At 43.6% G+C, this 27,008-nt stretch overlaps 1 protein-coding gene across 1 annotated transcript in view; it reads left to right on the top strand.

Moving 5' to 3' along the window:
• Window positions 1–27,008, top strand: part of LOC124795566 (heart- and neural crest derivatives-expressed protein 1-like) — a 64,004-nt gene that overhangs the window by 28,186 nt on the left and 8,810 nt on the right. Inside the window, exons 6-7 of the mRNA XM_047259639.1 lie at window positions 22,608–22,612; window positions 23,274–23,488. Of these exons, the coding sequence (XP_047115595.1) occupies window positions 22,608–22,612; window positions 23,274–23,488 (220 nt within the window). The remainder of the gene's footprint in view (window positions 1–22,607; window positions 22,613–23,273; window positions 23,489–27,008) is intronic.

Genomic DNA, 27,008 nt, shown 5'->3' with positions numbered 1-27,008 from the left:
CCTATCAGCTTGTCGTTACTGCTAACACATGAGTGACCAGGGGCGCACAGCAAATACCCCTCTTGGTTTCCCCTACCCTCATAAGTGGTTCATGGCATTGTGCAGCGATCTTTGAGCTCGTTGCAAGGGCTATTGGAGATTTAAGAGCTGCTCGACCATCTAAATGAATGTAGATGCTACGATGCTTCTAGCACCTACGTAGATTCTCCGCCGAGCATTCTCTGACAGCGAATATCTCAGCCTGGAATACCGTAGCCAGATCAGCTAGAGTGTGCCTCATACATCCCGGCCCGAGCACCGTCTTCTGTTTCCGACCCGTCAATAGACCAAAGTATGCAACATGAACGGTATCATGATTCTTTCTTCGCCTGCTCCCTACTTCCTGTTGTTACACTGAAAGATTTATCAGAGCAGCTGGAACTCATTGTGCAGTCCGCCTGCATTTCTACGATCATTCCTGTACTTACATTCATTCTATTAGTGTGGGATTCTTGATATCCTAAAGATTTCCAGTTTTTAATATGTATGACCTTGTTGTTGCCTGCATTCTAGCAATGCAACAATGTAACTGATGCATGTCCAGCGTGCTGCTAATACATCTATGTAGGCCAATCTCTGCACCTTCTCGAGGTCCTTAGCAGCCATCTACTTTATTCCACCGCACTGAAGCCCGAGGAATTGTCATAAGTCTTATTACAGAAGTGTATATAAAGTGCATGTTCTTGGGACTAAGGCCGCAGAAGTTTCTCACAATTTCCTAAACGGTAAAACTTAGTGTTCCCTTGCTTCTGATTTGGCGATAGCGTTATCTACGCTGTAAACCTTTAATCGGCGACATTCGGATTCCATGTTGTTCCTGTTTTAGACGTTTTCTTCTTCGATTGTAGTTGTTATACGACCGACGGTAGCTCATCTTCAGAGGTCACGTAGCCTCGCTTGAGTTAACCATTTCGTGATCAGTGGGACATATGTGTCCTACATATTTACATATTTATTTCCTTGGGTTCAAAGGGATATGAAAGTTCCATGTCTGTGTGGGACTGCGGTCTATCGTCGACTATATCAACTGTTTCAAGGCATCAGGCTCATTATTTGCCACCTAACGCGCGAGATATCGCTTCATTGTTTCAATTGTGCATTGTGCACCTTCTATTTTGACGGTTTTATGTAATTTTTTCCCGTCTGCAATAGATAAGCTCTGTAAAGGTATTTTTTGTCTTTTTTACACTATTTGCTACTAAAATACAGATCTGTGCGCATATTTATTGATATTACACTTTGAAATTCATTTAATGGTGTAGCGTTATAGCCAGTGCATGTAAATAATTTCTATTTACGTCTTGTTTTAATATTTGTTCAAAATGGCTCTGAGCACTATGGGACTTAACATCTATGGTCATCAGTCCCCTAGAACTTAGAACTACTTAAACCTAACTAACCTAAGGACATCACACAACACCCAGCCATCACGAGGCAGAGAAAATCCCTGACCCCGCCGGGAATCGAACCCGGGAACCCGGGCGTGGGAAGCGAGAACGCTACCGCACGACCACGAGATGCGGGCTTAATATTTGTGGCAAAATTTTTACATTCGTATATTTTATTCGGTGCTGTAATGTTGTTTTATTTCCCCTGATTTGATGTTGTTGTTGTTGTTGTGGTCTTCAGTCGAGAGACTGGTTTGATGCACCACTCCACGCTACTCTATCCTGTGCAAGCCGCTTCATCTCCCAGTACCTACTGCAACCTACATCCTTCTGAATCTGCTTAGTGCATTCATCTTTTGGTCTCCCTCTACGATTTTTACCCCCACACTCCCTTCCAGTACTAAATTGGTGTTACCTTGATGTCACAGAATATATCCTGAAAACCAGTCTCTTCTTCTAGTCAGGATGTGCCACGAATTTCTTTGCTCCCTGATTCCGTTCAGTAACTCCTCATTAGTTAAATTATCTACCCATCTACCCATCTCATCTTCTTCCGTAGCACAACATTTCAAAAGCTTCCATTCTCTTTTTTCCTAAAGTATTCGTCATCCAATCATCCATGTTCCACTTCAACACATGGCTGCACTCCATACAAATACTTTCAGGAAGGACTTCCTAACGTTAAGTCTATATACTCAATATTAACAATTCTTTTCTTCAGAAACGCTTTTCTTGCCATTGCCAGTCTACATTTTACATCCTCTCTAGTTCGACCATCATCAGTTATTTTGTTGCCCAAATAACAAAACTCGTCTACTACTTTAAGTGTCTCGTTTCCTGATCTAATTCCCTGATCATCTCATCAATCGACTACATTCCATTACTCTTGTTTTGTTTCTATTCATTTGATATGAAACGGAAAACTCCACAAACTCGTGTTTTGTTTTTGTGACGAATGCTTGTTTCCGCAGTGTCTTTATATTTCTTCCAACTGACATGTGCCTCACAAAAGCAAGCGAAAAGTAACTTGTTCACATTTTCCTCCATTATTACAGTTCTACATGATGAAACTGTTTGCTATGGCGGAGCCCAAAGGAAAATAAGAAAGTTAATGCCAACAACCATCTACTGCTAGTAGCGTATCTTTCTTTCCGCCGGTTCCCATCACAACTATGGAGGCAGAGTAGGTTGTAGCGGCTTTGTTTTTTCTTGTGACAAATCTTATGCCTTTCGCGTGGTGAGCAGTTGACAAAACTGTAACCGATTTATTATTCTGGAATTTGTGTGACATAATACTCGTACTTACTTCCTTCTTTTTACAGATTCTAATCCCTAGTAGAAAAGTCCTTTTAAATGGGACGCATACGTTTCGCTGGACGCGAGCAGGAATAAAAAAAATGGAACCAACTATTCCTCCTTGAGTCCAGGGGAACACTTACGTGCATCGTAAAATAATTATAAAGCTATGAACAACATTCGAAATTCAGCAACATGGCCTCACTAGGTATCCATTCCAAAAGCATAAAACCAGTTTTTATAATAATGTGTGATATTATAATTAATAGATCACGAAAAGGTTAACTCACACATTCCTGAACACTCGAGAACAAATCCCGCACAAATTCTGGGTGGATATCCGTTCTGGAAAAACTGCCCAAAACAAAAGTTTTATGAAGACAATGTATTGAAATTCATCCACTCGACTGACTCAGACGGAATACTGCTTTAAGAGCCATGTTAACATAACTATGACGAATAATATTATTGTACAACTTGCACCATAAAAAAATAAAAATGAATGTTAACGCCTGTTTGTGCGTTAAAGTCATCTAGGTATATAATAATATTTGATTTTGGGATTTTGGATATTTCATCGTACAGAAGACTCCAGAGTCCTTTGGTTTTACTAGGATTCTTCCTGATAACATCATTTATTGGCGGATGGCAGTTAATAAATGTATACTTTTTATTTCTTCATTTCATTGTGAAAAGAAATAATCTTTTTCGCCTGAATCTGTATTGGGTAATATCATAAACTATTGTTTTATTAACATAAAAGGCTCTGTCTAGTACTGTCGTTCCTTTCATAAATATGATTGCAGGTTTACCGTTAAAGATTTATATTCTTTTGTCTCAGTGACATTCTCATTTATATATCGTGTCTCTTGAACGCCTAAGGTCCGGATTTCATGTCTGCCTAAGAAAATTTCCGTTTTTCTGTGTGCCAGCTTTTAGCATTGAATTTATATTAAGAGGGTGTGCAAAGAATCTCTTCTTCAATTTAAACCCGGAAGAACTCAAACGATGGTGTGATTCATCCTTCTTGCAGAAGATGAGACTCCACAGAATCCTGGGCCTCGACGGATTGCACGAAGCAACTGCGGATTTCTCTTGCCAGCTGCCACCTAACATGATGGTTTCTTACAGCGGACCTTCCACTCTGTCACTGAAATCGAACACTGAAGAAGGTAGAAAATGAAATTCCAAAATGAGATAGGATTGTTAGTCTGTAAGAGTATTACCACGTTTTTTTCTGTACTACATTGGGATTTCTCACGAAACCTAGACAAATCCCACTCAGGCCAAAATTCAAAATACACTGTATCAAAGGACAACTTTTTATTCAGTTGATATTTGCACCCGGTCCTCAGCACGACCTTCCATTCTTCCCCATCGAGAAAACAACGAAAGCACGTTAATGAGTAATCCATATTCACCATTAGTTTAGTTTCTAATGTAACCGCTGACGAATGGTTTCCCTCAGACGCATTGGAGTGAAGTACAGAAAACACGAAACAGACAACTCTGAACAGGTTTCCACAGTGTCACAACGACGAAAATATTTCATTCACTTATCATCTGACTTCATCTTTAAAAAATTCTCCTCTTCTTTCTTGAGAAATATGTTTGATTGCACACATTCTTCGAATATCAAATCCTCGTCTGCACGATGTTCATATGGAGAAGTCACTTCTTTGAATTCTGAAATTGAACGCTGTTTATCTGTTAACGAAAATGGTTTGAAAGCTTTGTACACGCTCTTTTCAAAGTCAAGTCATTTGTCTAAATCAAGTTGCAAGTAACTGGCCGCTTCTCTTTTGGATTATCTGATACGATCATCTTTACTGACAACCGAGGATGTCATAGATAAAGGAAATTGCACAGCACTACACAGTTGTTCTTCAAGAGAACCATTAAACACTTCTGACTCGCTACTGGTAAATAACGGATGTTGAATTAAGTTTGCCAGCTCTGACTAAAATTAAAAGCAGAACTTCAAATTTAAATATCTTTTACAAGACTGCTCCTCAATTTTAAAATCACAACGAACAGTTTCAAGTGGAGACCATAATATTATATGAAGTATTGACCATTTTTGTGTGACCGGGATTTTTACCGATACCGAACGGTTTAAACGGGAATCGACTTTTCAACTGGGAATTCGGGACAATCGCACCTAAATGGGCTACCTGGCAACCGTGGTCTGAAATGATATTTTTTCGTGCTTTAGTCCACTAGTTTCACATTGTAAACAATAAGGAAGAGGAGATTACTACTTTTTAGACACATTTGCAGAATCTACATCTACATACATACTCCGCAATCCACCATACGGTGCTTGCATCTTCTCTCCCTGTTCCACTCCCAAACAGAACGAGGGAAAAATGACTGCCTATATGCCTCTGTACGAGCCCTAATCTCTCTTATCTTATCTTTGTGGTCTTTCCGCGAAATGTAAGTTGGCGGCAGTAAAATTGTACTGCAGTCAGCCTCAAATGGTGGTTCTCTAAATTTCCTCAGTAGCGATTCACGAAAAGAACGCCTCCTTTCCTCCAGAGACTCCCACCCGAGTTCCTGAAGCATTTCCGTAACACTCGCGTGATGATCTATGTCCTCCCTCAATTCGACTTGGTAGGGATCCCAAACGCTCGAGCAGTATTAGTGTTTTATAAGCGGTCTCCTTTACAGATGAACCACATCTTCCCAAAATTCTACCAATGAACCGAAGACGACTATCCGCCTTTCCCACAACTGCCATTGCATGCTTGTCCCACTTCATATCGCTCTGCAATGTTACGCCCAAATATTTAATCGACGTGACTGTGTCAAGCGCTACACTGCTAATGGAGTATTCAAACATTACGGGATTCTTTTTCCTATTCATCTGCATTAATTTACATTTATCTGTATTTAGAGTTAGCTGCCATTCTTTACACCAATCACAAATCCTGTCCAAGCCATCTTGTATCCTCCTACAGTCACTCAAAGACGACACCTTCCCGTACACCACAGCATCATCAGCAAACAGCCGCACATTGCTATCCGCCCTATCCAAAAGATCATTTATGTAGATAGAAAACAACAGCGGACCTACCACACTTCTCTGGCGCACTCCAGATGATACCCTCACCTCCGATGAACACTCCCCATCGAGGACAACGTACTGGCTTCTATGGATGACAATAGACTCTCGAAGCCGATCTCCAAATATGTCAGAGAAAAGATATTAACAACCACCTTGATTCAGGAGGATCGGATAAGACTTGGAAAGGAATAACATAAGTATTCGAAAGAGAGTTTTTCAGGGGAAAAGTCTTAAAACTGGACGGACTCCGAGTCAGGAAGGAAAGGTAAACTTAAACTAGGTGGTCTAAAGACAGGAAAAAGAAACATAGAGAAACAATGAAGGAATGTTGACGCAAACGCAAAGATAAGAGGAGGAAGAAGATCATCGCCATCTGTATGCCAAACCGATAACTTTTTATCATGTTATCGTATTGTGATATGTGTAGGGTGGCCACGCTTCACCAGCACTAGACACCCTTTTGTAGCTCCGTCCGTATTTTGAGAGTTGTAATTAACGCTGCACTGGTTGTGGGGAGCAGGAAATCAATACCGGGCAGAGGGGCGTGGACTGCGAGCCGCGCCGCGCCTTGCGGCGACGGGCCATCACACGCAGGCGCCGGCGCTACCTCCCCCACTCCCCCCCCCCCCGCCCCCCCCCCCCCCCGGTGGCCTGGCACTCCCACGCAGCGGGCGCGCCTTGTTCCTGTCGCGGACAGCCCGCTACTATCGTTAATTTCGCATCGCTGCCCGCTTCCTCCGTGCAGAGGACGCGCCGCCGGTCGGCTGACAGCACAATACGAAGGGGGGGTGGGGGGGGGGGGGTCGAAAAGTTTCTAGCCTAACAAATAGAACGACAGAAATTTCATACTACCAATTATTTTTCAATATAATACCTGTGTACACTAATACACTTGCGCACGCTCACTTGTTCGCCCACTGTTTGAATACTGCTCACCAGTGTGGGATCCGTACCAGATAGGGTTGACAGAAGAGATAGAGAAGATCCAACGGAGAGCAGTGCGCTTCGTTACAGGATCATTTAGTCATCGCGAAAGCGTTACGGAGATGATAGAGAAACTCCAGTGGAAGACTCTGCAGGAGAGACGCTCAGTAGCTCGGTACGAGCTTTTGTTGAAGTTTCGAGAGCATAACTTCACCGAGGAGTCAACCAGGATATTGCTCCCTCCGACGTATGTCTCGCGCAGAGACCATGAGGATAAAATCAGAGAGATTAGAGCCCACACAGAAGCATACCGACAATCCTTCTTTCCACGAACAATACGAGACTGGAACAGAAGAGAGAACCGATAGAGGTACTCAGGGTACCCTCCGCCACACATCGTCAGGTGGCTTGCGGAGTATGTATGTAGATAACTTCTAAGAATCATTCAAATAAAAGGTATTTTGGGAAAAGAAAAAAGTCTGGTGGAGCCAAATCTGGAGAACGTAGCGGCTGACGTAACAATTCGAGCCCGCAGTGGCGCAGAGTTTCCAGCGTTGCGAGGGCTTTGTGCGCCGGTGCGTTGTCCTGACGCAAAAAAAATAAATAAAAATTAAAAAAAATAAAAAAAGGCCCATATCGTTAACGCCGATATGCAACAGGATTTTGGAACATATATTGTGTTCCAACATTATGAATTACCTAGAAGAAAACGGTCTATTGACACACAGTCAAAATGGATTTAGAAAACATCATTCTTGTGAAACACAACTAGCTGTTTACACTCATGAAGCGCTAGCGATACGTCAGAAAAATCATCAGACGAACGTCGGCCGAAGAACCCGAGACAGAAGCCAACAGGCACTTTGTCTTATGACAATCGTCATTCTATTTCTGACATTATTCATACTACAGCCAAAGATTTCATAATTACGTAATTGTCCAAAAGTTGTAAAAATTAGGTTTTGATAATCTGATAAATTAATATTCCCTTCATTTTCAGTTCATTTTCTGATTATCTCGGTTCATACAAAGGGATAGGATGGATACTACTCGGATGATGACTTAGGAAAATTGTTTACGTGACAACATGCACGAAAACAATGTTATTTAAGCAATAAGATTCCAACTACGCTGGTCAGTCTATTACACTTCTAGTTATAAAAAGTCTAGATCTTACTTCACTTCGTGATGCCTTTGGTTTGTCGAGTGGCTTCACTTAGCAGTAAAATAGGGCACAGGATGATCTTCTTACCACACCACAGGCAACAACAAGGGCCCACGGTACTCTTGATGTTATGTGAATTACTCTTGCTGCATTTGTACTGTACCCAATAAATGCCATACACATAGATTGCCCATATTAAACATCCGCCAAATCAACCATTTCAGTTTTCACTGCTCCGCACTTCGGAAACAAACTTTTTATCTCCGCACTTCTGCATAGTTCACTCTGGCGAATACACACAACCAACGACACCAATCGCCTCCTCGCGACTCCGAACTGCTACTTTTTTTGGCGCGCTCGCACACCCAGAGATAATGCATTTGCAGTTTATAACACTCTTTGACATCTTTTCCTTGACTAGACCAGTGTGTCTACTTACAACATGGTTGTTTACATCTTTGGGCGGGTTTAGTGACATCTCTGAACAGTCAAAGGGACTGTGTCTGTGATACAATATCCACAAAAACGTTTGTCTTCAGGAGTTCTGTAACTGGGGTGATGCAATACTTTTTTTGATGTGTGTAGTTTCCTGATGGGGCAAAAGTGCGCATTGCGAACTTCTGCCCCATTGGACTAGCGTACTTTTACCCCATTGCTTTAGTTCTTTTTCGGCCATCTACAGATAACACAAACAACTAAAGTTATGGAGATCAAGAAGGAAATTGGAAACTCATAGGCATCATTTCCAATACCGAGTTTATCTAACATTTATTATTATTTTTATTTAATGGCCTTCATTGGACCAATCTAGACAGTTATGCAAAGGTGCATACAGGTTGTTATTATTCAATAGTACGATACAGTTCAATTATAATCCAATAATAAATTCAATAGTGCGGTAGTTATACAGAGATTGTTATAATTTATTATTATGTAAAGGGTGTTTTGCTCTTCTGTTTGTCCAATATTTCTTCATTCTTTCAGATATTTTCTTTCTTTTTTTGTCAATGATCACTCTTCCTGTAGCCCTTTCATTGATCTTAGTTTGTAGCCTGGTATGTGCGTCTTGCAGTATTCTGGTTTCCTCTGTTCTGTTTTCTAAGTCGTCTATTGTAATTTGGGTTATCTTCTCTAACTTCTCTGAGCCATTTAATGTTGCTCTTATTTTTCCACAATTTTTCTGTTATTCCCTCACTAATTCTGGTTTCTGGTGTTCTCATCAGATGTCCAAAGAATGAAATACATTTCTTCCTGATCGTGCTCATTACTGGTTCTATTTCATTGTATACTGTTTCATTTGAAGCTATTCTCCAATAGCCATTTACTTGGTATTGTTTATTTACGCATGTCCTAATTATTATTCTTTCTATATTTAGTATTTTGTCAATTTCAGATGTATTAGTTGTTTTGAAGATTGTTTCAGCTGCGTAAGTTATTTCTAGTTGTGTAACTGTTTTATAATGTTTTAATTTTGCATCTATGGATAGGCCCTTTTATTGTATGCTTTTTGGTAATGTAATTTTCTTTGTTCATTTTTTTCTACTTTTGGCATGATGGTTCCTCAATTCGACTGTAAGTTACGAGTTCATCAAAATGTTTACATTCATCCACAATTTGGATTCTTGTTCTCCTATTGCAATTTTCTTTGCAAGTGGCGTGTCAGTTAGCAGTATCTCTGTTTTTTTCAAATGATAATCTGAGGTCAATTTTCTGTGCTATGTCTTGTAGTGATTTAACTTGTTGCCTGGTTTCTTGTACATTGTTCACTGCGAGAGCAAGATCATCAGCAAATCCCAAGCAGTTCAAATTTATATCATTTTTAGCTCTTTCAATTCTTATGTTCTTTGGGTTATTCTTGTACCATTCTCTCATTATGTATTCCAGGGAACAGTTGAACCGTCTTAAGTCTGTTTTTATAAAGAATGGTTCAGAAACTTCTCTTCCTAAACTGAACCTTCGCTTTGGTAAAAGTGACCCCTATTCACCTAATTAGTTTTGGATGGAGTCATAGATTGCTTTAAATTTTTAGTACTGAACGTCGCTAGAGGCATTCATATACCTTCTTAAAATCTACAAATGTTATTGCAAGACTTTTTTTCCGTTTCATGTAGTATGCCATAATCAATTTTAAACTAATGATCTGCTCTGCACAGTTTCTTCGTGATCTGGAACCTCCCTGGTGTCTCCCTAACTCCCGTTGTAGTTGCTCCCTGATTCTTCCCGGTAGGGTCTTGGATGAAATCATGTATCTGCAGTCTAGGGAGAGATTGCTCTGTAGTTATCTGGATTGCTCTTATCACCCTTCTTGTGTAGTGGATGCATGATGGCTGTGGTCCAGTGTTCAGGGAATTGTTCTGTTATCTAAATTTTTGTCAGAGCCTTGTGTAAGGAGGTCTTGACTGTGTCACTTGAATATTTCCACTCTTCAACAAAAACCTGATCTTCTCCACGCCTTATAATTTTTTTGCCTTTGAGGACTCTTCTACTTCTTGGAAAGTTGTGGAGTCTAATTTCTTAGGTTCAGTTTTAATAGGGGTATTTACGTCGATTTGTAAGAGTTCTTTGGGTTCGTCGCAATTAAAATGTTTATTAAATGCTTTTTCCATGATTTCAGCATTTTCTTTGTTACTGTGTGCCATTCTTCCATCTTCACATTTTAGTATTAGCGTCGGGGGCTCATGCTGTTATAGTTGTTTCTCAAAGATTTTATAGTAGTTTCTGGAATCGGTTTTGTGGTAATTATATTCTATATAGTTTATTGTGTCTTTTATGGAATCCTCTCTTAATTCTCCTAATATTTTGTGTGATTTTTTTCCTTCCATTTTTGAGGTTGATGGCGTTTTCTTCTGTTTTGCGTGTTTGAAATTTGAACCATGCTTGATGTCTTTCTCCATGTAATTTATCTAACTTTTAAATAGATTTAAATTCACCTAACACTCAATCAAAGCTATACAAATTTTCAATCGAAAACCTAGAAAAGTTACTTACAGCATTTTCTCCAGGTGAAAGTGTCCGACTGCCACAAGGTTCCAGAATAGGACTGAGGGGATGATGACGTATGCGCTGCCTGGAGGGAAAATGGTGAACTTCTGCTTTAGGCACCCTAAAACTCGATACGTACTCTTTCCCAAAGCGTCATTTCATCCCACCTACCCTACATCTTTAAGGTGTGTGTCCACTATCAAGAAAACGTGCGCAACTCACTTGCACAAGCTATATTCCCTGTCAAAAAAAGTGAAGCATGCATCGAAATGAAACTACACAGCTTGAGAGATAGTGTCTGATGTTATTTCCGTGATTACAATTTCGGGTCAAATTTACAAAGAACTTTGTAATATGAGACCGCTTATCAGAAATGTGTTTTACCCGCTCTGGCCTGGATGCATACACTGACCCAGTTCCACATCGTATCAGGAAACTCCTGTATGCTGTTCTGAGGCATTCTGGTCCACATCTTGCATCCTGTGTGATGGCGCTGGTGCAGGGGGAACGTCCGAGCTGCTGCCACACGTGTTCTATCGGGGGCAGCTCTAGTGATCTAAGTGGCCACGGGAGTTCAGAGACACACATGTCATGTATGGAAGAGCATTATCCTGTTGAAGACTGTCACTTACATCTATATCTACATCATACTCCGCAAGCCATCTAATGGTGTGTGGCGGAGGGTACTTTCGGCACCACTATCTGATCCCTCCAACCTCGTCCCACTCGCGAATAGTGCGTGGGAAGAATGATTGTCGATAAGCCTCTGTATTGGCTCTAGTTTCTCGAATTTTCTCCTCGTCGTCAATACGCGAGATGTAATATGTGTCTGACTCCTGCTGACAAGTACTGTCCCGAAATTTCAATAGTAAATCTCTTCGTGATGCGCAACGCCTCTCTTGTAATATCTGCCTGTGGAGTTTGTTTAGCATCTCCGTGACGTTCTCTCGTAGGCTAAACGATCACGTGACGAAACGCGCAGCTCTTCGTTCGATCTTCTCTATCTCCTCTTTCAGTCATACCTGATAGGGATCCCGGATAGATGAACAGTACTCAATAATAGGGCGAACAAGCGCCTTATAAGACACATCTTTCGTGGATCAGTTACATTTCCTAAAGATTCTTCCGATGAATCTGAGTCTGCTTTTCCCACTATTTGCTTTATATGGTGATTCCACTTAAGGTCGCTCTGGATAGTTACGCGGTTCTAGGCGCTACAGTCTGGAATCGCGAGACCGCTACGGTCGCAGGTTCGAATCCTGCCTCGGGCGTGGATGTGTGTGATGTCCTTAGGTTAGTTAGGTTTAATTAGTTCTAAGTTCTAGGAGACTGATGACCTTAGAAGTTAAGTCCCATAGCGTTCAGAGCCATTTGAACCATTTGGATAGTTATGCCTAGATATTTTACGGCAGACGCTGTCTCCAGCTGTTTGTAATCAATAGTGTAGCTGTACAGTAGTGGATTTCTTTTCCTATGTATGCGCAATATGTTACTTTATTTACGTTCAGGATCAACTGCCAGAGTCTACACCACTCATCAATTTTCTGCAGGTCGTTCTGTAAATTCTTAGTATCTTCTGGCGTTGCTACTTTGGTATAGACTCTAATGCATCATCTGCGAATAGCCTTAAAGAGCATCCGACGCTTTCTGCTAGATCATTTATATGTATATGTTGTAAACAGCAATGGTCCTATCACACTTCCCTATGGTACTCTGCATATTGCCTTTACACCAGTCGATTTAGTTTCGTTAAGAGCGGCGTGTTGAGTTCTGTTTGCAAGAGAGTCTTGAATCCAATCGCAGGTCTGCTCCGATACTCCGTAAGCTCGTAATGTTTTCATTCAGCGGCAACTCGGGACGGTGTCAAATGCCTCACTGAAATCAAGGAACACGGCATCGACCTGATCGCCGTTGTCCACTGCGCTGTGGATATCATGGAGGAACAGAGCGAGCTGAGTTTCGAAGGATCTCTGTTTGCGGAATCCATGATGTTTTTTACAGAGGAGATGTTCATTTTCAACGTCATAATTCTCGAGCATAAAACTTGTTGCATGATTGTACAACAGATTGACGTCAACGATATAGGTCTGTAATTGTGTGGATCTGTCTTACGGCCTTTCTTAAGAACGGGAATGACCTGCGCTTTTTTCCAGTCGTTAGGTACCTTTCGTTGCTCAAGCGATCTACGATAAATCACTGCCAGAAGGGGAGCAAGTTCTTTCGCATAATCTTTATAGAATGTTATAGGTATCTCATCTGGTCCTGAAGCCTTTCCAGTACTAAGCCATTGTAGCTGCTTACATACTTCCACATGACAGGTAACACACGAGGGGGCAGGATGTCCGTGATGTAGCGTTGTGCTTTCAGAGTCGCCTCAATCACTAGCAGCAGTGACCCGAACTCATATCCAATGGCTCTGTAGACCCTGACGTCAGGAGCAGGCCTAACACATCTGTGTCTCTGCGCTCTCCACCGGTCGCCGCCATTCGTCGTCCCTGATACTGCAGAGCCGCGAAGCATCGCCCAACACAGACACAGTGCGACGCCATTCACCAACTCCCAAGCCTTACGGTCACAGTACCAACCCAGACGCGGCCTCTTCTGTTGCGGCGTCATCGACAGCCTACGTGCGGGTCAGTAATCCCCTAGTCTGGCTCTTGCTAACATTCGGCCAACCGTGCGAGGTGACATAGAACTTTGCAGGGAGTCCATTAATTGTTCTCGGACGGCAGGTGCAGATGTGAAGCGGCTACAGTGTCCTCGGTGCACGCATGTCGATGCTCCCTTGTGGTGGACGAACGTGGTCGGCGGGAACCTTGACGGCGAGTATGTCTGCTCTCGCGTTCCCACACAGTCCAACATCGGGCCACTACCACAGTCGAATGCCCCACATATCTGGATATTGCACGATTCGACTAGTTGGGAAAAATTGAGACCTACAATGAGGCCACTTTTAAACTCCCTTGAGTGCTGATAACGCTGTCTCACACGAGTGGCATGCGTCTCCACGTCCTTCACAGTGATCGCACGACATCTTATCCTACCAGGCGTGACAACAACACTAAACACGAACTACACTAACGCACCATGGCGCCCATTCTACCTTTCACAGACAGTTGCAGTACTTATCATCTACACTACTGGCCATTAAAATTGCTACACCAAGAAGAAATGCAGATGATAAACAGGTATTCATTGGACAAATACATTATACTAGAACTGACATGTGATTACATTTTCATGCAATTTGGGTGCATAGGACCTGAGAAATCAGTACCCAGAACAACCACCTCTGGCAGTAATAACGGCCTTGATACGCCTGGGCATTGAGTCAAACAGAGCTTGGATGGCGTGTACATGTACAGCTGCCCATGCAGCTTCAACACAATACCACAGTTCATCAAGAGAAGTGACTGGCGTATTGTGACGAGCCAGTTGCTCGGCCACCATTGACCAGACGTTTTCAATTGGTGAGAAATCTGGAGAATGTGCTCGCCAGGGCAGTAGTCGAACATTTCTGTATCCACAAAGGCCAGTACAGGACCTGCAACATGCGGTCGTGCATTACCCTGCTGAAATATACGGTTTAGCAGGGATCGAATGAAGGGTAGAGCCACGGGTCGTAACACATCTGAAATGTAACGTCCACTGTTTAAAGTGCCGTCAATGCGAACAAGAGGTGACCAAGACGTGTAACCAACGGCACCCCATACCATCACGCCAAGTGATACGCCAGTATGGTGATGACAAATACACGCTTCCAATGTGCGTTAACCGCGATGTCGCCAAACACGGATGCGACCATCATGATGCTGTAAACAGAACCTGGATTCATCCGGCAAAATGACGTTTAGCCATTCGTGCACCCAGGTTCGTCGTTGAGTACGCCATCGCAGGCGCTCCTGTGTGTGATGCAGTGTCAAGGGTAACCGCAGCCATGATCTCAGAGCTGATAGTCCATTCTGCTGCAAACGTCATCGAACTGTTCGTGCAGATGGTTGTCGTCTTACAAACGTCCCCATCTGTTGACTCAGGGATCGAGACGTGGCTGCACGATCCGTTACAGTCATGCGGATAAAATGCTTGTCATCTCGACTGCTAGTGATACGAGGCCGTTGGGATCCAGCACGGCGTTCCGTATTACCCTCCTGAACTCACCGATCCCATATTCTGCTAACAGTCATTGGATCTCGACCAACGTGAGCAGCAATGTCGCGATACGATAAACCGCAATCGCGTTAGTCTACAATCCGAACTTTATCAAAGTCGGAAACGTGATTGTACGCATTTCTCCTCGTTACACGATTCATCACAACAACGTTTCACCAGGCAACACCGGTCAACTGCTGTTTGTGTATGAGAAATCGGTTGGAAACTTTCCTCATGTCAGCACGTTGTAGGTGTCGCTATCGGCACCAACCTTGTTTGAATGCTCTGAATAGCTAATCATTTGCATATCACAGCATCTTCTTCCTGTCGGTTAAATTTTGCGTCTGTAGCACGTCATCTTCGTGGTGTAGCAATTTTAATGGCCAGTAGTGTACTTCTCCGCCGTCGGTGTGTACTCGTATACGTACGAAATTACGTTGACATCCGATCATGTCTTCTGCCTGCTTCACTTTCTTTCTCAAGCAGTGTGCTTCTCTAAGTTGTTTGACGTCGAAAACTCCCACAGAAAGTTGACTTCCCCAAGTTTTATCAACTTCTGGAAGTAACTTCCGCAATTTGGTTGAATCAGTTTCATTCATCTTGCTGCAAGTACTTCTCGAGCTTGCCAGTTCCTGAAAGTTGCACAACTTTTGTGTGTTCAGTGCTTGTACAATAATTTCAGTTACGCAAAGACTGACGAGCCTAAAGAAATGTACCACTAGAACCCATAAACATATGTAATTGACGTTCGTCAACCAAGAAAGTGCGACATGAATTTGCCGATTACTTTGTTTCGCCTGAAGAGGAAGTAGAATGGCAGTACAGAGATCTTTAAATTTCAACTGATTTTTTTAATGTTAGCGTGAAGATAAATGCATCATATTTGGAATGAAAGTAATAAACATTGTTTCCCAGTTTGAAGAGCCATTGTATGACATCTCTTGCTGGTATAGCTTGCCGCATTTTTGTACCCTGTTTTCGAGCATTTGATTCTACGGCAGACAAGAGATGTTCCAAATTTGCGTACAAAATCTCAAGAATTTTTTAATCTGAGCGGAATCCTTCGATTTTAGTCCATTCAGTACTGTTTCTTAACAACTTCAATGTCTACGCCTCCGCATTCAGTTTTCCAACCGACTGTTACAACGACGGTTGCGGCTGCTCTATTTTTAACCATGAAACTGTAAACTTCGACTTCCCTATCTCATGACACAACTCCAGTGGAAACACCTCTGCTAGTTCCTGAAATTAACTTGCCCAAGCGACTTCCTGAAGTAAACCTCCTCAAATTTTAGTTCTAGTGTAAACATTTCAGACAGTACATGCAGAAGTTACTTGCTAGTCGACACAAGCCTTTAGTACTTCGAGACAGCATCGGAAAAACTATTTGAGGTGCTATTCGGGATATAAGTGAAAGGCGAAATACCCTCAGACTTTAAAACGAATGTAATAATCCCAAAACCAAAGATGGCACTATTGACAGGTGTCAGTATTATCAAACCACCAGTTCAATTAGTCACGTTTGACAACTACCAAGAAAAATTATCTACAGAAGAATGGTACGACTGATAGAAACAGACGAGGGGAAATATCAGCTTGGGTTCCAGAAGAACGTGGCACGCGCTAGACAATATTGACCCCACGACTAACTATAGAAGATAGACTGATGAAAGACAAACGTAGGTTTATAGCATTAGTATATTTAGAAAAAATGTTTGACAATATTGACTGTAATACGCCCTTCGGAATTCTGAAGTTATAGGGGATGAGGTACAGGCAGTGAAAGACTGTCTACAACTTGTCCTGAAACCAGACTTCAGTCATAAGAGTCGAAGGATATGAAAGGGATATGAAGGGGATTGTAACCTATCCCCTAAGTTACTCAATCGGTAAGCAGAGCAATCAATATAAACTAAAGAGAAATTTGGAAAGAAAATTATACGAGGGCAGTTCAATAAGTAATGCAACACATTTTTTTTCTGAAACAGGGGTTGTTTTATTCAGCATTGAAATACACCAGGTTATTCCCCAATCTTTTAGCTACACAACACTATTTTTCAACGTAATCTCCATTCAATGCTACGGCCTTACGCCACCTTGAAATGAGGGCCTGTATGCCTGCACGGTACCATTCCACTGGTCGATGTCGGAGCCAACGTCGTACTGCATCAATAACTTCTTCATCATCCGCGTAGTGCCTCCCACGGATTGCGTCCTTCATTGGGCCAAACATATGGAAATCAGACGGTGCGAGATCGGAGCTGTAGGGTGCATGAGGAAGAACAGTCCACTGAAGTTTTGTGAGCTCCTCTCGGGTGCGAAGACTTGTGTGAGGTCTTGCGTTGTCATGAAGAAGGAGAAGTTCGTTCAGATTTTTGTGCCTACGAACACGCTGAAGTCGTTTCTTCAATTTCTGAAGAGTAGCACAATACACTTCAGAGTTGATCGTTTGACCATGGGGAAGGACATCGAACAGAATAACCCCTTCAGCGTCCCAGAAGACTGTAACCATGACTTTACCGGCTGAGGGTATGGCTTTAAACTTTTTCTTGGTAGGGGAGTGGGTGTGGCGCCACTCCATTGATTGCCATTTTGTTTCAGGTTCGAAGTGATGAACCCATGTTTCATCGCCTGTAACAATCTTTGACAAGAAATTGTCACCCTCAGCCACATGACGAGCAAGCAATTCCGCACAGATGGTTCTCCTTTGCTCTTTATGGTGTTCGGTTAGACAACGAGGGACCCAGCGGAAACAAACCTTTGAATATCCCAACTGGTGAACAATTGTGACAGCACTACCAACAGAGATGTCAAGTTGAGCACTGAGTTGTTTGATGGTGATCCGTCGATCATCTCGAACGAGTGTGTTCGCACGCTCCGCCATTGCAGGAGTCAAGCTGTGCACGGCCGGCCCGCACGCGGGAGATCAGACAGTCTTGCTTGACCTTGCGGCGATGATGACACACGCTTTGCCCAACAACTCACCGTGCTTTTGTCCACTGCCAGATCACCGTAGACATTCTGCAAGCGCCTATGAATATCTGAGATGCCCTGGTTTTCCGCCAAAAGAAACTCTATCACTGCCCGTTGTTTGCAACGCACATCCATTACAGATGCCATTTTAACAGCTCCGTACAGCGCTGCCACCTGTCGGAAGTCAATGAAACTATACGAGACGAAGCGGGAATGTTTGAAAATATTCCACAAGAAATTTCCGGTTTTTTCAACCGAAATTGGCCGAGAAAAAAAATGTGTTGCATTACTTATTGAACTGCCCTCGTAGTTCAGAGCGAAGACACAGGAATCTCTAGATTTGACATTGTACTTCTGACACAGACAGGAAAGGATACGGGAGGCCTGTTAAATGGAATGTACACTCTCTTGAAAGAAGGTTACAAGATGAACATAAAAAAGTAGCAAATGGGTAGCTGAGTGTAGTTGAGCTGATTGCCGAGGGAATTAGAACAAGAAATGAGGCACTGAAAGTAGTAGATGACTTTTTACATTTGAGCAGCCACAAAAACTGACAGTACAGAAATAAAGTGGATGTAAAATGCGCAGTGGCAGTTGCAAGAAAAAGAAAAATCTGTTATTATTCATTTGTAAATGTGTTAGAAAGTGTTTTCGGAAAGTATTTCTTAGAAGTGTAGTATATTTCACACCATAGAAACGACAGAAGGCTTTGCTCGCCAGCCTTCTGGCTAGGATGATCTGATCTATGAACGTGACTTTTTAATGGATAGTATTACAGTGCAGTTTCACGATTTTTTTTTTGTCTTTTCGTTGTGTTGTCTCCTAATTATTCTACATTATTCTGTAAATATGAAAATAAATCTTTTATCTGACAGTCGTAATGAAAGATGAAGATTCATACAGAATTTTAGACTTCTCTTTGTTTATGCGTCCACGTCCGTAGCTGAGTGGTCAGTGTGTTCTAGAGTGGTGTGTGGACGACCTGGTACTACTAGTACAAAACCAGTGACTGTCACCTGGCGAGATAAAAGAAGCAATATAATGGATGTGGGCCACAGCTTGAAACTGGTTCATTGTAAGATTAGTGACTGTCGTCAGATTAAATACTAGAAAAATGATATATTTTTCTCAAAACAAAAGGGTTCCTTTTCAGTTCGTTATCCATGCCAAGCTGTTGTTGTTCACACCTTGATGTGCCTGTTTGACATACAGTGTGTAACGGGTACAAGTGCAGCTATTTTTATACGTAGCGCCTTGATACGTACACACATCACTGTGTCGGTTGTTTTTTTCTCTGCTTCGGGCAGTAATCCCATAAGCACGTCACAAACCTTATGTCCTGATGTTTTCTGCATGGTCGTAACTGCTCCATTTGTAAGTGGACTATACCTGTCAGTATAGACTAACCGTTTTGTTTCCGTGCGACCACAGTCCAACAGCGAACCGTTTCCAGGGAAAAATAAGCATTAATGACTTGCTCTTGGCACACATACTCGGAGGTAGTAACCAACCTAAAAACACGCGACTTGTAGTAGCTATAATGATTAGTGTGCAAATGACGTAAACATTGATGTAAATACTGGCGTAAATACCGATCACCAATAGAAATGTCTGCACTTATCTCCGTTACGCTCTGTGTATTGCTCAGCTTCGTCTGCAGAACGCAAGTAGCTGCTTTTGCAGTGGTTGTAACGTTGAATCACTGAGGTCCTTATAGCGTCATTTGTATACTGAAGGCGAACACGAACCCCACTGAGAAAATTTCGTAAGTTTGTCAGGGATATTTTCTGAGTATTGCGGAACAAGCGAAGCGTAGTCACCAAGGACACGCCACGAAGTAACTGCGTTTCGTTTAATTGCTTGCCCCCATATATCTTTGCACGTGTATTGCACTCAAAATATGTGCACAACACTGTAAATGTCGATGGTACAGAGAGGCAGTTATTGAACTATATGAAAGAAAACGTAAATTAGTTACAAACTACGGCATGCATACGCCTTATTCAACATGTAGACGTCACTACAGATATTTAGACCCAGGTTATGACATGTTCGATATGCCTGCCATCATTGGCGATGATGTGGTTCAGACGAATAGCGAAATTCTGCGTGACCCGCTGAAGTGCCGGAAGATCGATGCTGTCGATGACCCCCTGAATGGCTGTTTTCAGCTCAGCAATGGTTTTGGGGCTATTGATGTACACCTTGTCTTTAATATAGCTCCACAAAAAGGGGTCGTACGTGTTCAGACCCGGAGACTATGGCGGCCAATTGAAGCACATGCCAATGGCCTCTGGGTACACCCGAGGCAGAATGCTGTCCCCAAAACGCTCCTCCAGGACATCAGACACTCTCTCGCTTCGATGGGATCGAGCTCCGTCTTGCATGAACATCATCTTGTCGAAATCAGGGTCGGTTTGGATAACGGGGATGAAATCATCTTCCAAAACCTTCACTTACCGTTCGGTAGCCACCGTGCCATCAAGGAATATCGTACAGTTTATTCCGTGACTGGATATTGCACATCACACAGTCATCCGTTGAGGGTGAAGAGAGATCTCGAAATTCAAATGCGGATTCTAGGTCCCGCAAATGAGCCATTTTGCTTATTGGGTTGGGTTGTTTTGAGGGGGAAGACCAGACAGCGTGGTCATCGGTCTCATTGGATTAGGGAAGGACGGGGAAGGAATACTGCCGTACCCTTTGAAAGGAACCATCCCGGCATTTGCCTGGGGCGATTCAGGAAAATCGCGGAAAACCTAAATCAGGATGGCCGGACACGAGATTGAACCGTCGTCCTCCCGAATGAGAGTCCAGTGTGCTAGCCACTGCGTAACCTCGCTCGGTTTTGCTTATTGACGAACGCATCCAAATGAAAGTGGGCTTCGTCGCAAAACCAAACCGTGCAATTCCCATCAAGCCCCGCGGCCAACCGTGCAGTGTGAACGTCCTAACGCAAACCGTTCAGAAGCTATGATGACTTTATTTCATATAGATCAATAATTGTAACCCTCTATATCCTACGTGTTTCGTTTGAAAACAGACTTGTTTCATTGACTCTGGGGCCTGTTGTTGACAGCGCTAGCCCCCCCCCCCCCCCTCCCCTCCGTCTCACCACCCTTCATTCTATTCCTTCGAGCTTGCATTCGGTACTCTTCGGTTCAGTTTCGGTTTTGTTTTTTCCAGCAGCGTTAGTTGTATGTCATCAGTGATACACAGCAATACGAGGAGATTTACTGATGAAGAATTGGCTTATGTGTGCTTCGTGTACGGGTCCAGTGAATGCAATGGAAGAGACGGCAGGCACGTCACAGTTCTTTAGCATGTGAGGGCCGCTGTTGTATGGCTCTGTGTGTTTTGTGTTGCACGTTTTGACGTTGCTTTCTCACTGCTGTGTAGCTAGTTTCACAGAAACGAAGGCAATTGTGGCAACGAACAGAATAATCTTAATTACATTAGTACTTTGCAACGAGGCACCACAGACGCTTTAAATTTTTCTAAAATACCCAGACAATATCACTAAACAACCCACGGAATTTTCTCAGTGGATTTCGTGTCTACCTTCATACAAGTAAGCAGCAGCAAAATACTTCACGGATACACTACGGGCCATTAAAATTTCTACACCAGGAAGATGCTACAGACGCGAAATTTAACCGACAGGAAGAACATGCTGTGATATGCAAATGATTAGCTTTTCAGAGCATTCACACAAGGTTGGCGCCGGTGGCGACACCTGCAACGTGCTGATATGAGGAAAGTTTCCAACCGATTTCTCGTACACAAACAGCAGTTGACCGGCGTTACCTGCTGAAACGTTGTTGTTGTGATGCCTCGTGTAAGGAGGAGAAATGCGTACCATCACGTTTCCGACTTCGATAAAGGTCGGATTGTAGTCTATCGCGGTTGCGGTTTATCGTATCGCGACACTGCTGCTCGCGTTGGTCGAGATCCAATGACCGTTAGCAGAATATGGAATCGGTGCGTTCAGGAGGGTAATACGGAACGCCGTCCTGGATCCCAACGGCCTCGTATCACTACCAGTCGAGATAACAGGCATCTTATCCGCATGGCTGTAACGGATCGTGCAGCCACGTCCCGATCCCTGAGTCACCAGATGGGGACGTTTGCAAGACAGCAACCACCTGCACAAACAGTTCGACGACGTTTGCAGCAGCATGGACTATCAGCTCTGAGACCATGGGCGCGGTTACCCTTGACACTGCATCACAGACAGGAGCGCTTGCGATGGTGTACTCAACGACGAACCCGGGTGCACGAATGGCAAAATGTCATTTTTTCGGATGAATCCAGGTTCTGTTTACAGCATCATGATGGTCGTATCCGTGTTTTCCGACATCGCGGTGAACGCACATTGGAAGCGTGTGTTCGTCATCGCCACACTGGCGTATCACCCGGCGTGATGGTATGGGGTGCCATCGGTTACACGTCTCGGTCACCTTTTGTTCGCATTGACGGCACTTTGAACAGTGTACGTTACAATTTAGATGTGTTACGACCCGTGGCTCTACCCATCATTCGATCCCTGCGAAACCGTACATTTCAGCAGGATAATGCACGACCGCATGTTGCAGGTCCTGTAGGGCCTTTCTGAATACAGAAAATGTTCGACTGCTGTCTTGGCCAGCACATTCTCCAGATCTCTCATCAATTGAAAACGTCCGGTCAATGGTGGCCGAGCAACTGGCTCGTCACAATAAGCTAGTCACTACACTTGATGAACTGTGGTATCGTGTTGAAGCTGCACGGGCAGCTGTACCTGTACACGCCATCCAAGCCCTGTTTGACTCAATACCCAGGCGTATCAAGGCCGTTATTACGGCCAGAGGTGGTTGTTGTGGGTACTGAGTTCTCAGGATCTATGCACCCAAATTGCGTGAAAATGTAATCACATATCAGTTCCAGTATAATATATTTGTCCAATGAAGACCCGCTTATTATCTACATTTCTTCTTGGTGCAGCAATTCTAATGGCCAGTAGTGTATAAATTGCGTTCATGGCCTCCGAGGTCACCTAACAACCACTGCCGCATGACCTCACTCAGGTTAGTCACACGAGGTATGCTGTCGAGGGATAGGACTGGGCTGCAGTGGAGAGCGGTTAAGCTACGATGGATCAGCTCGGCTTTGTACAGTTTCAGGTGCACTGTAGAGTGGCTCTCGCCCGCTAGACGCTAGGAAGCTAACGATAACAGTAGAGTGTAAGTGGCTGGCGCCGGAGGGACGCACGCCATCAACCTGTGCTCGGTCCCTGTTGTGGTTTCAGCAGCATCAACTCGGCGTTCGACGAACTGCGCGTGCACGTGCCCACGTTCCCGTACGAGAAGCGGCTCAGCAAGATCGACACGCTGCGGCTGGCCATCGCGTACATCGCGCTGCTGCGTGAGGTGCTGGCGGCCGACTGTGACCCGCTCACCTACGTGGAGCGCTGCCTGCGCGGCGAGGTGAAGGCGGCCGAGCGCGCAGAGTGGAACACCAGCGGTCAGTCGGCGGCGGCGCTGGCGCTCCCTCGTGTTTACTTATCTATTGTTATTCTTGTCATTTTATACCCCCGCGCTCCGTGTGGGCGGGGGACCTGTCAGTGATACAGATTAGGGCTGTTGGCGAATATTTTTTCCAATAACATCGACGTGTATCGACTGTTTATTCCGATATATAGATGTAAAAATGAAAATACCAGCCAGGGTAGCCGAGAGTACTAACGCGCTCCGAGGACCCTAAATGTAGGATCTGTGATGAGGGTGAAGAAACTGCATCACACCTAATCTTTGAATGCATGGCATTGGAGAGTAAAAGATACAGAATCTTCGGGACAACTAGATCTGAAGAAATTGTGTCTAACAAATAACTGGTAGAGGGACTCCTTGCACTATTTAAGGGCACTGGTTGGCTTTACTAGATATACAGGGAGCGATACCGCACAATAAACCTAGTTTCGGTGCGGGCAGTGCCGGGTTAGACCTAAGCTATTTTAGCTCTCCTGTTAAAATCAAATCAAATCAAATCAACGCACTGCTTCCTGCACTAGGGTAGGCGCGCCGGCCCCGGATCGAATCCGCCCGGCGGATTGACGACGTGGGTCGGTGTGCCGGCCAGCCTGGATGTGGTTTTTAGGCGGTTTTCCACATCCAGCTAGGTGAATACCGGGCTGGTCCCCACGTTCCGCCTAAGTTACACGCGTCGCAGACATTTGAAACACGTTCGCACCATTTTACGATTTACACCAGACGCAGACACATGGGGTACACTGATTCCGTCCCTGGGGGTACGGGGTGGGGGCAGGAAGGGCATCCGGCCACCCCTACACACTAACATTGCCAAATCCGTTCTAACCACGCCGACCCTGGGATAGCTGCGGGACTATGCCGTAAGCGAAAGAAAGAAAGAAAGATGTAAAAATGAAAATATCGAGTGTCGATATTTTCATTTTATACTTTTTTCAAAATTTTGGTAAATATTTGTAGCTGTTCTTTTAAAATTGCAGTACAACTAATTGGGCCCAGTTATCCAATATGGAACCAACTCCAAATTTATACGAGGGTTGGAACTTTAATAGTGACAACTATTTATTTACAGCTCGTACAAAACAGATACGTGTTTAAAAGTTTTACTCACCTTCAGAGGAGTCACCAGCATTGTGTATAACCCTTTGCCAGCGATGTGGAAGTTGTAGGATACTCTTAGCAGTGCCAGTTGTGTCGACAGTTCGAGCGGCGCGGTCTATTGCCCGACGCATTTGTAGCAGTTCGGAAGCGAATGTCGTGAAGTGTTTCCTTCAGTTTAGAAACTGAATTGAACTTATGAGGGCTTGAATCAGGGAACTTCAGTAGGTGGTATTGCACTTAGCAGCCCCATCAGTCAAACAAATCAGTAACAGCTTGCACTGTACGTGCTTGAGCATTGTCCTGCAAAATGATGGTCAGGTCCTGCAGAAAGTGTCATCACTTCTGTCTCTAAGCTGGTCGTAGGATTTGTTCCAAAAATGAATAGCATAGAGACAGAAGTGATGACACTTTCTGCAGGACCTAACCATCAATTTGCAGGACAATGCTCGAGCACATACAGTGCAGGCTGTTACTGATTTGTTTCACTGATGGGGCTGCTAAGTGCTATACCACCTACTGCACTCCCCTGACTTAAGCCCTCGTGAGTTCATCTACATCTACATCCACACTCCGCAAGCCACCTGACGGTGTGTGGCGGAGGGTACCTTGAGTACCTCTATCGGTTCTCCCTTCTATTCCAGTCTCGTATTGTTCGTGGGAAGAAAGATTGTCGCTGTGCCTGGAGTAATATGCTGCTTGACTCGTCGGTGAAGGTATGTTCTAGAAACTTGAACAAAAGCCCGTACCGAGTTCAACTCGGTTTCTAAACTGAAGAAAACAATTCACGGCATTCTCTTCAGAACTGCTACAAATTCGTCGGGCAATAGACCGCGCCGCTCGAACTGTCAACACAACTGGCACTGCTAAGAGTATCCTACGACTTCCACATCGCTGGCAACGGGCTATACACAATGCTGGTGACGACTTTGAAGGTCAGTAAAACTGTGAAACACGTACCTGTTTTGTACGAACTGTAAATAAATACTTGCTACTATTAAAGTTCCAATCCTAGTAGTTTTGAGCTACATCATGTTTTGCGAGACATTGAAAATAAAATTCAACACGTACAATGTGTAGACAATGTGAGAATGTTATTACAGTGTACATGTTAGACACCAACATTTAAAATAAAGAAAGGTATAAAATATAGATTTCCTTAGGTGGAAAGGGCCCAAACGGGAGTTGGTTCCTTATTGCTTACTTCAATAGGTTAAAATGGCACTTGGATCTTTTGTGTTGTATTTTGAGGGACTGGACAGTGTGCTTCAAGAGCGTGAAAAACCTGTCAATTGTGATGTCAGCATGTATTAATATATTCAATTTCAATTATTTACGTCCGCAGCTCGTGGTCTCGCGGTCGCGTTCTAGCTTCCCGAGCACTCGGTCCCGGGTTCGATTCCCGGCTGGGTCAGGGATTTTCACCTGCCTTGAGATGACTAGGTGTTTGTGTTGTCCTCATCATTTCATCATCATTCATAAAAGTGGCGACATTGGACTCAGCAACGATTGGGAATTTGTACGGGCGTTGACAGCCGCGCAGTTGAGCGACCCACAAACCAAATATCATCATCAATTATTTACCAAACAATATGAACATAATACAATGCAATGGCAAGAAAAATAATACATTTTGTACAATGAATCCCATGTTATTCCAAGGTGAAGTCCAGCTCCCCATCAACCCCGTCAACATCATGCACAATACCACAATCTATTGAAATATTAATGTTAAACGTGGCAGCATCACTCGGAATGAGATGCATAATGGATGCGATGTCGTCCAATTTTGGCTGTGATATAGGTTTTTTTCAATAGGCCACAAAGGTAACAGGAGCGAGGAGAAGTTTACTGCAGACTTTGGGCTGCCAGCTCTTCTTTTCTTGCCGGCCGGAGTGGCCGAGCGGTTCTAGGCGCTACAGTCTGGAACCGCGCGACCGCTACGGTTGCGGGTTCGAATCCTGCCCCGGGCATGGATGTGTGTGATGTTCTTAGGTTAGTTAGGTTTAAGTAGTTCTAAGTTCTAGGGGACTGATGACCTCAGAAGTTAAGTCCCATAGTGCTCAGAGCCATTTGAACACTTTCTTCTTTTCTTGACATCAACTTCAACAAAATTCTCATCTAATTCTGTATTCATAAATACAAAGAAGGGTTTGCTCTTTAAGATTCTAATCTGACGAAGTTGCAGCAAGGTTACTTTATTCTGATGTATGTCTTCTTTACTATTAACATTACTCTTTTCAAGTTGTGCGGTTCCTTTAAAGTCATGCTTTTGCCTGCTAAGGACCTGTAGACATGACGTTGTTCCGTATTGCAAATCACTGCACCTTCGATTCTAGTGCTAGCAGTTCTGCACTCTCTAGATGGCAGCACATTACACAAAGGAATTGGTTCTATTT

This window comes from Schistocerca piceifrons, chromosome 4 (genome assembly GCF_021461385.2).
Source record: "Schistocerca piceifrons isolate TAMUIC-IGC-003096 chromosome 4, iqSchPice1.1, whole genome shotgun sequence".
NCBI classification, from domain to species: domain Eukaryota; kingdom Metazoa; phylum Arthropoda; class Insecta; order Orthoptera; family Acrididae; genus Schistocerca; species Schistocerca piceifrons.
This window is presented reverse-complemented; position numbering and strand designations above follow the sequence as displayed.